This window comes from Miscanthus floridulus, chromosome 2 (assembly GCF_019320115.1).
Source record: "Miscanthus floridulus cultivar M001 chromosome 2, ASM1932011v1, whole genome shotgun sequence".
NCBI lineage: Eukaryota > Viridiplantae > Streptophyta > Magnoliopsida > Poales > Poaceae > Miscanthus > Miscanthus floridulus.
Window position 1 is genome coordinate 37638015 of NC_089581.1, and position 8194 is coordinate 37646208.

General features: G+C 46.2%; 1 protein-coding gene across 1 annotated transcript; it reads right to left on the bottom strand.

Annotated features, from left to right (window-relative positions):
* Positions 1-3346: 3346 nt before the first annotated feature.
* On the bottom strand, positions 3347-7184 carry LOC136522029 (tubulin beta-3 chain). The gene is made up of 3 exons (XM_066515814.1): positions 6637-7184; positions 4399-4668; positions 3347-4309 (listed from the first exon to the last, which is right to left on the bottom strand). The coding sequence occupies exons 1-3, from the start codon at positions 7028-7030 to the stop codon at positions 3636-3638; spliced, it is 1338 nt and encodes a 445-aa protein (XP_066371911.1). The 5' UTR covers positions 7031-7184; the 3' UTR covers positions 3347-3635.
* Positions 7185-8194: the final 1010 nt, after the last annotated feature.

Here is an 8194-nt window from a genome sequence, read left to right on the forward strand (position 1 = left end):
CCAGATCACGCCTGGAAAAGCGGGTGCGAGGTTCCTCTAAGTCTGTTCGTTTGGCTGTGGCTTGTCGTAAATGATCGTAAATTTCTAATTAGAATAGTATTTTTTCTCATATAAACCAGTCAACAATACTTTTTCACAAACCAACAACGATACGATCCAGCCAACCGAACGGTCTGCTTAGGACGCCGGCCGGAAAATGCCGCGGCAGTACATGGGCTACCGAGCTGCTGCGTCATGTCACCCTCGCCGCCTCGCGTTTCAACGGCTTCTGAAGCCGTCCACGTTTCAGAGGAACCTCGCGAAAGCGGTGATGGATCCATACATTGCCGGGGAGGTGTTTGTTCCGGAATCGGGAGCGACTCTTGGGTCCATTGCAACTTCGCAGCTTGGCGCGTGGCTGCATTTGTGCCGCTCGTGTAGCTTTTTTTCCCTCTTCTTTTCCTCATTCCGAGATGAAGGGGGAATGCATTAATAAAACTTGATGAAGTACAGACCAGGTATCATCTCCCTCAAAAAATACGGAGTGGCTTCATGAAAACAGATTAGAAACGATAATAGTACCCATTTTGCACAACTCAACTCCATAGTTTTTTTTTTTTTTGAGCTCTACGAGAAGCACTACTAGTTGAAACTACTATGATAGACTATTTGGCAAAGCACTACTAGTTGAAACTATTATGATAGACTATTTGGTAAAATAGCTCGCGATGGTAGATGAAACGATTGAAATGACTATAGTACCTCTTATGTTTTCTCCTCTTCCTATTTCTTCTTCCTTATACACAACATGCTTGGGCCGGCATCCTCGAGCATCCCATGTCGTCTGTTTGCACGCGCGCCCCAGAGACCATGCTCGCGCGAGCCCCGCTGGTCAAGCCAATGTGCCCGGGTTGTCGCACTCACTTGTGCCCCTGTGGTTGTGCTCGCTTGCGCCCCTATGGTTGTGCCCGCCCATCTTGCCCGGCAACTCCACTCCAGCGTCCTTCTTCACACATGGGCAAATCCAACCTTCACACACGCTGGGGCCACAACTGAAAGGTGAAGCTATGAAAAACTATTATTTTTAGCTTCATCCAACTTGATTCCCGTGTGAGAGCAAGATTTAAAGGATATTCCCATATGAGAGTAAGATTTGGTCTCGTTTGGCAAAGCTCCACTTCACCAGTGAAGCAATTTTTTTTTTTTTGCTTCAACTCCACGAACAACTTTACCGATGAAGCTAAAGTTGTTTTGGTAACTGTTTGGCAAAATAGCTCTATATGTAGAGCTTTTTAAAACATGTGAATCCCACGTAGGACCCACCAGAGCGAGTTAGCTAGAAAAAGTTGCTATTTTTAGCTTTATCCTACACAAATGCCTTGTGAGAGCATATTTAAGGAACTTCACAAGTAAAGTTGTTTTAAATTAGGCACAAAACAGCTTTAAACAGCTCATAACATTGGAGAAGCTGTGCCAAATAGAGCTAGCTTCATAGGTGAAGTTGTTTGGAAAAGACCCCTGTTTGGAAAAAAAAAAACAACTTCAAACAAATCATGAACCATGGGAAGGGGAAGATTAGGATTTTGTACCGTTGATCTCGACTCCTGAGAGCAGATTAGAAACGGCAATCATTTGTAATTGGTACAGTGTGTAGAGGGATTGCACCAGATAATTGCAGGTCCTGCTCAGCAACTAGGATTTCACTTCCAGTTTCAGCACCGGGAAGGGAAGAAAAGGTCTGCACAACGTGACAATTTTATATCTGGTTCCAGAAGACACCGTTCGGTCCAAAGATATATATAAGGCCACCGCACAAAAGAAATCAGCAAATGAAAGCTTCACGGCTAAACACACCATGAGTTGTTTTGGTGACCTCTTACTGAAGAAGTTGCATTGGCGCCTAAATAAATAGACCCAGTGACCTGCTCAAAAACAAAGGAAAACACTAGTGCATGGAGCACTAAGACCCAGTCTTTTTGTTTGTGCCGTCACAGGGACTTTTTAAAGAAGCAACACTGCAGCTCAGCAAATGGCAGCAATGCAAGGCCCTGCAAGTCTTGGCCATTGGAAGTGCAGTGTAGAGCAGACCAGTTCTTTCGGTGACACCTTCAGCTCTGCCGATATCTCCTGGACATCACATCTGCACTAGCTGAGTGCGGAAGCTTTAACGAATGGGCATGCATGCCATGGTCAGATAAACTACATCGTGTCACTGGGAAAATGAATGCAGTTCTTGTGATAGTGAAACAGTTCATAGTGGGATAGATGGCCTCAGCAAAAATGACAACGACGACTAGCTGGGGCAGACCTGGAGACAGGCTAAGCCCAAGGTTGGGCTGCATCTTTCTTTGCTGGGCCCTCAATCCCTTGATTTTTCTGGGCTTTAGATCTTAGGCCAAGGTCCAAGGGCTGAGATTCACCACTCATATAAGTCCGATGAGAAGCGCTAGCATACACCACTTTCTACACAAAAACAGCAGTATGAACTACGAAGAAGATGGGCACTGCACATTCAGCACTTGGGCACCCAAAACTAAACATCAAGACACCTTAGAAATGTACTAACACGAGAGTGCAACATAGGAAACACAAAGCAACCTTACAATAAAGTAGATATTCCAATCCAAACATTTTAGTGTTACTAATTAGAGACCTAAAGAGTTTTCAATCCTCACGAGGCACCATTGGATAAAAGATAAATCTTAGATCTGAAGATTTTCCATGAGCACCTTGAATTCGTGCTTTCAAGTTTTTTTAAACAAAATCCCAATCTGAGAGAGTAATTTCAAAATTCTTGGTAAACCCAAATGTTCTTGGCAAGCCCTGTGTGAATATCTTCACCATGTGGTAAGCAAGATTTGTGATTCTGGAGGTCGCTTGTTAAGGTTTACCTTTTTTTCTAAAAATAGGCAGTCATGTTTGAAAGTAGGTTAAGGCGTTAAGCTGGTTTCCTGACTTGGTCGGGTGTTCATTGACTTGGCCAAGTTTATTTTCCAGTATCATTTTAAGGTATGTTGTGTGTATGTGATATTGGCGAGAACTAGAAGAGCAACTTGGATTGATCTTTGAAACACGCTATCTGCATATTGCTTGTCTACTTGGTGAAAAAATTTAAGGCTCTCGTCTTTCAATCCTCTAATTATCTCTTCAGTCCTTCACCGAGCTTTGTCAAAATAAGAGCTAGGAAAACATGCACAACTACACATGAACCTCAGCTAGCACCTTCTGTTCCTCTATCTAAAAAATGAACTTAACGCGCATTGAGCACTTTGGCGTCCAAAGCATGACAGTAGAGTAGTAAAGACAAATACAATAGAACATGTACTTCACATGAGTGCAAATAAAGAAACGAAAAACAACCTTCCAATGAAATGAATATTCCTAACATATACGTCCAAGAACAGAGAGCAATCCCATCATATATGAATAAAACATACGCACAAAACCTGGACAACGGTGACAATATATCACAAGTTCACAAAACACTAACACACACGACTGTAGATACACACACAAGCTAGCAGCAGTAACGGAAATACGGCAGTACATGAATATGCATACTTAAGGTAGTAGGATTGTAGGAATGTATAGTCTTGATTGGTGTACCATAGGAGCGAAGAAACTGAAACCCTTTGCATCGATCAGTTGGCGTCCGATCAGGCGTGCTCCTCCTCGCCGTCTTGCTCTTCCTCGTCATACTCCTCGGCGGTGGCGTCCTGGTACTGCTGGTACTCGGCGACGAGGTCGTTCATGTTGCTCTCGGCCTCGGTGAACTCCATCTCGTCCATGCCTTCGCTGGTGTACCAATGCAAGAAGGCCTTGCGCCGGAACATGGCCGTGAACTGCTCGCTCACGCGGCGGAACATCTCCTGGATGGAGGTGGAGTTGCCCACGAAGGTGGAGGCCATGGACAGCCCAACGGGCGGGATGTCGCACACGCTGGACTTGACGTTGTTGGGGATCCACTCCACGAAGTAGGAGGAGTTCTTGTTCTGCACGTTGATCATCTGCTCGTCCACCTCCTTGGTGCTCATCTTGCCCCGGAACATGGCGGACGCCGTCAGGTACCGCCCGTGCCGCGGGTCCGCCGCGCACATCATGTTCTTGGCGTCCCACATCTGCTGCGTCAGCTCCGGCACCGTCAGCGCGCGGTACTGCTGCGACCCGCGCGACGTCAGCGGCGCGAACCCCACCATGAAGAAGTGCAGCCGCGGGAACGGGATCAGGTTCACTGCCAGCTTGCGGAGGTCCGAGTTCAGCTGGCCCGGGAACCGCAGGCAGCACGTCACGCCGCTCATGGTCGCCGAGATCAGATGGTTCAGGTCACCAACTGCACATTCATTTGGATTCATCCGTTGGCAATTGTACTCGGGTTGGCATTTTGGCAGAATGCATGAAAGCGAACGAGATAATGCTTACATGAAGGGTTGGTGAGCTTGAGGGTGCGGAAGCAAATATCATAGAGCGCCTCGTTGTCAAGGACCATGCACTCGTCCGCGTTCTCCACGAGCTGGTGCACGGACAGCGTCGCGTTGTAGGGCTCCACGACGGTGTCGGACACCTTGGGCGACGGGAACACGGAGAAGGTGAGCATCATGCGGTCCGGGTACTCCTCCCGGATCTTGGAGATGAGCAGCGTGCCCATGCCAGAACCAGTGCCGCCACCCAGGGAGTGGCATACTTGGAACCCTGTCAAATATGCGAGCAATGTCAGTGGCAGACAGTTTCAGTTCTGGAGATGCCGTGACCTGTGCAAAGTTAGTTCGGTCATGTAGCCCGTCGAAAAGGCATGAACCACAGGAAATTTGATCTCAGTAATCATATACAGTGTCAAGTTATGTATTGTATAACTGACTTTTTGTTTTTTCTAATGCTCCTTTGATTAGATGCGCTAAAATCCATTTCACCTCATATAAGTCCAAATGCAATAATGCAAGTATATACCCTAAGCAAGTAAGCAACACATGAGTAATCCTCCCAACCACCAGCCCACTAGGTACAGCCTGTCTCGGTGTCTCATTCGTTGCAACCACCACCGACACTGTTACAGTAGCAGCAGATCTAGATACTTGCTTTTTTATTTTGGTAGGTCGTACAGCATTGTCATTAATCAGAGCATGATAATACCATTAGTAGTGTATTATTGCAATAATCTCAAGAACTTTCACCAGCCTAAGAAGACGTTGACATGTGATGTAACATGCTTCAGTACTGAAAACTGGTTTCTAACAGACAAACCAGGTCATTAGCACCTGAAAGTGCTGAAACCCATATCTCTAGTCTAGAAAACAAAAGTGTAAATTTTACAAGCAGCAATTAGTGATTTTTTTTATGTTCAGTAAAATTTACACATGTTCAACTAGCAATGAAACTAACATTCACAAACGGGGCACTTGGTCAGCTAAATCTGTGCTGCACTAGTCATAGCTTGGTAGGAGGACAACAAATGCATGGCAATAGGTTCTGCTTGGCCGTGATCATGTTTCTATGTACCCACTGATAAATATTTTAGTTGAAAACACACGGCCCCCGTTGCCACTAGCAAAGTTGCAGTACAGATTGCAGAGAAAAACTGGGCAACAGGATAGACAGGTCTAATCTACCTTCTTTTCAGAACTGCAGTGTTTGTATGAAGTAATAACCTCATGATTACTTTTGGTTAAAAATTAGCTACACGGACACACAAATGTAACTGTCAACTGGTCAATTAAGATCTCAAAGAATGACAGAGCTCATCTAATATTATGAATGTTGTGGAGCATCAAGTTCCTACTTCAAATCTTCAATTATTAAGTCTGTGAGTGTGTCTAGCAAACAATTAGACATATCTGGCTTCCTTATCACAAAGTTTCAGCAATTTCATTCAACTGAACATAAGCATCCAAGATGAATGCAGATAAGTGCTGAAACATCTCAATGGGAATCGGACAATGGGGGCAACTTGCGGGACAATGGGAGTATCTATTGAACAATACTACTGCGGTAAGAATGATCAGAAAAGGAAAACGATACTTTTTTAGCAGCGAAAATGATCTTGGTCTTTCAATTTATACTGCTACTAGATCAGGTATTCTTTGGATGCAGTGAATAAATCGATATTCAAATAGTTACCCTGAATCTATTTCCTTGAATGAAGAATTCAAATTCACCAAATTAACACTAACTGTACTGGACGATCTGCTACCTATCAAGGCCTGCCTGTACATGCTGCTAAACTGGCATATTAGTTCCGTTTAATTATAATGCAACTAATTTCTCCTGTAGGGTGCTTTAATATCGTGCTATTCCTGTCCTCACGAAACACATGGATCAAGCATTGATCCACCCAGCAGTCGCGTGCATCCCTCGATGGCTGTTAGAGGCAGAAATGCAGGATGATTGCAGATTTACAATTTACGTGACAAATAATAACACTAGCGTTGCCAGATTTGGACCAAAATCGGTGTTCGCTGCATTTGTGTTTTCAGTAGTACCACGCTCAAATGCCTGATCTGATTTATGAGACAGATTTCAGAAGCAGGCAATGCCACGAGGAGCAGAGTTGACGCACGAAACAGAGCACGACCGATCCACGGAGGAAACACGAGATCGACGAAAGGAACACCTAGCCGGCCTAGTGTGGGATTGATGCGTAGGTAGGTCAGTATCAGTGCATACCCTGGAGGCAGTCGCAGTTCTCGGCCTCCTTGCGCACGACGTCGAGGACGGAGTCGATGAGTTCGGCGCCCTCGGTGTAGTGTCCCTTGGCCCAGTTGTTCCCGGCGCCGGACTGGCCGTAGACGAAGTTGTCGGGGCGGAAGATGCCGCCGAAGGGGCCAGCGCGGATGGACTCCATGGTGCCGGGCTCCAGGTCCATGAGCACGGCGCGGGGCACGTAGCGGCCGCCGCCGGCCTCGTTGTAGTAGACGTTGATCCGCTCGAGCTGCTGCGGGGAGGTCCCTGAGGAGCGGCCCGTGGAGTCGACGCCGTGCTCTCCGCAGATCACCTCCCAGAACTTGGCGCCGATCTGGTTGCCGCACTGGCCGCCCTGTATGTGCAGGATCTCCCTCATCTTGCCCGACCTGCCGATCCCCCTCTCTCTCACGCGATGCGCCGCGCTGCGGTGTTGGATGGATGGTGGTGGTTTGGGGAGGGGAGGGGAGGGGAGGGCGTGGGAGCGATCAGCGATCGAGCGAGGCCGAGGGAGAAGCCGAAGCGGGTGGGACGGAGGGAGGGCGTCGTGGGGCGACGTCAGTTATATTGGCCAGTTGGACACCCCGGTTTGGAGGGATTGGAACGTCGTCTGGGTCCCACCTGTCGGTATCTGTAGCTCATCTTCCCCCCGTCGGTTGTGCATGGACCAGGTGTATCTACAGCCTCGCTGCTGCTGCTGCGGTTTCCATTCCGTTCCATGCCATTCGGCATTCGGCGCTGGAACCGCAAGTGAAAACTGTGCTTCATCAGTTCATAATCGTGGAGCCATGGGCCAGTACAAGATTGGAGCCTAGACATGATGTCTGCAGGTGGGGCCAACAGAGACCTGCAGGTGGGGTACGCCAACGTTGGGCTGTCCTCCTCGTGCCTCGGCTTTTTTTTTTCTGATTCTTGTGTGGGTCACCGAATAATTGGAGACTGATGCGATTCTCATGTAGCACACTGATTTACAAATATAAAATGATAATAATCACATTTTCAAACATTGTATAGTATGTGTAACCAACTTTTGGTTTGTGCCTCAAATGAAGAAGAATACAACTTTTGCAGTGCTATAGTTCGCCTCAAAATTAGAATCACAAACTCGCAGTAGGTCACAGAAAAGGAAAGAAATGAAGATATGTTTCAAATTTAATTTAAAACTTTCTCAAGACAACCGAAGGAAAATGCTTAAAACTAATTTAGTGATGAAAAAGGTAAATTAGCAAGAGTCATAATGGCCCTCCAACCTTTTCACGTTCACACTCCTAGCAAGGGTCACTGTCCATAGGAAAATACTTCAAAAAAAAATATGGAAAAAGGTAAATTTGCAAGTCCTAATGACCCCCAACTTTTTCACTTTCACACTTCTCGCGAGGGTCACTTTCCATTTATAGATATTCATTTCCAGCCAGATAAATAAAAGGAATGTGCATTTGAATGCAAATTAACGTTTCCAACTTGATAATAACTAGTCACAAAAAAAACTTGATAATAACTACTTTCAACACAAAATAAAAGCCACTTTTAATTGGCAAGCAAA

Bases quoted from the DNA above. Each gene is read 5' to 3' on its own strand.
- LOC136522029 (XM_066515814.1), bottom strand. From the start codon at position 7,030: ATGAGGGAGATCCTGCACATACAGGGCGGCCAGTGCGGCAACCAGATC. The intron at 4,669-6,636 runs GTATGCACTGAT...CATATTTGACAG, and splicing joins GAACTGCGACTGCCTCCAGG to GGTTCCAAGTATGCCACTCC. The intron at 4,310-4,398 runs GTAAGCATTATC...ATGAATGTGCAG, and splicing joins CAAGCTCACCAACCCTTCAT to TTGGTGACCTGAACCATCTG.